Consider the following 1,774-nt stretch of genomic DNA (forward strand, 5'->3'; position numbering starts at 1 on the left):
AGTCATTAAGTCCTGTGATTTTTGGTTTCTTGGGTACAGGGATGATGGTGGAGCGTTTGAAGCAGGAGGGGACTTCACACAGCTCCAGGGATCTGTTTAAGATCAATGTGAAGATGGATGATAGCTGGACAACACAGGCTTTGAGGTAGGCTAGAGAGACACCGGCTGGGCCTTTGGCTTTCCTTATCTTCTGTCTCCTGAAGACTTTGCTTACATCATCTTCACAGATCTTGAGTACAGGTTGAGAAACAGTAGTGGGGAGGGAGGGGGAGGGTGTTGATGGCTGTGCTGTGAGACAGGCGCAAGTGTGTAAGAGTACAATAAGAGTGTAGTTGTAGAATTCATTCAGGCATGAGTTAATAAATGTGTCAATGATATGGCAAAGACTATTACTCTAAATGTATTTTAAATAGATCATCTGAGAGTTTGCCCTGAAGTGAAAAGCTGTAGAGTTTAAGCAGGACTGTGAAGAAAAATACTTTTGAAAAATGTAATTACAACCACAAGCTACTTGAGAAATAATCAATGTTTGTGATCATGTATGTTAATAGAAGAAAATAGGATTTTCTGTGAACCACTGATAACCTACATTGCCAAAAGAAGTGAACAACAAGTTCTGAAGATTAAAGCTATTGTGACACATCTTAGAGAGATATTTTGTTTCCTGGGCATGTTTAAGAGGCTTTAGTTCTTTAAGCTAGACAAACACATCTTTTTTTTTTCTTTTTTTTTATAAAACAGATCATCAACTGGCTGGCATGGGCTTATAAAGTCAAAGGATATGACATTTTTAGTCTCATTATGTCAAAATCTTCAGATGGAAAGTATATGTAAACAGAATTGCACTCAAGCATATTTGCATTTCTCTTTGTTGGTTGTTTTAGACAATATCCAAGGAAATTTTCTATCTATCTATCTATCTATCCATGGCTGTCTGTCATCTGTGCTGGCCCTTTAAAAGGTTTGTGCAGCATGTTGTTCTGCGGGGCGGAAGTTGTTATTGGGATAAGCGTTACACCTTGCAACTTCGGATGTGCTTTCCATTTCAAAACAATTCAGAGGAGTCTACAGCTAAGCTGAACACTTGATGGAAGTTCTCGTTATGCATTTAGACGGGTCTTTAAAACAGACTGCCGTCTCTATAAGAACAAAGGCTCATTGAGTCTTAGCGGCATCGGCTAACATCTGAATGCATGGAAATCTCAGGCTAACTGAAACCATTTAATGCTATCATCATGCCGTCTTACGAAGAATGGAGAAAAACCATTCACTTCTATTATTTCGTTAAATTCTCTTTAAATGTCTATTCAATGCTGTTCTCGGTAAGTATACGTTTAAATGAAAGCTGTCCTATTGCTTTGTTTCTCCCTCACATGAACACACACACACACACACACTCGCCCTGAGTGAGTAAGCTCATGTGTTTGTGTTGAACGTATAGGCAGTATAAATATCATGGTAACTTTAACCGTTTTTACCAGGTAATTTTTAGATACTTGGCAGTCTCACTTTAAAATTTCACAGATGAGCTTTGTGGCTCAGTAAAGGCAATTGACCAGCGTCGCTGACAGACTTAAAGGCGCAGGACGTTGTTACTGTTTCTGTAAATGCGCCACTTACTTACTTATTTGGCTCCTGTAAGTTGTTGGCAACTGTAATAATATTAAAATGATATGAATGAAGACTTGGACACGATCTGTTTATTTGATCTCTTCTTCATCCTCTCTATCTGTATACCTAGATTATATATATATATATATATATATATATATAG

At 37.9% G+C, this 1,774-nt stretch overlaps 1 protein-coding gene across 1 annotated transcript in view; it reads left to right on the plus strand.

Moving 5' to 3' along the window:
• Positions 1-979: 979 nt before the first annotated feature.
• The window catches only part of LOC107721550 (tetraspanin-15-like), a 9,384-nt gene continuing 8,589 nt past the window's right edge, over positions 980-1,774 (plus strand). Inside the window, exon 1 of the mRNA XM_016529627.1 lies at positions 980-1,322. Within this exon, the coding sequence (XP_016385113.1) occupies positions 1,236-1,322 (87 nt within the window). The 5' untranslated portion in view covers positions 980-1,235. The remainder of the gene's footprint in view (positions 1,323-1,774) is intronic.

The sequence above is a fragment of the Sinocyclocheilus rhinocerous genome, unplaced genomic scaffold, assembly GCF_001515625.1.
Source record: "Sinocyclocheilus rhinocerous isolate Xijiao unplaced genomic scaffold, SAMN03320098_v1.1 scaffold1626, whole genome shotgun sequence".
NCBI lineage: Eukaryota > Metazoa > Chordata > Actinopteri > Cypriniformes > Cyprinidae > Sinocyclocheilus > Sinocyclocheilus rhinocerous.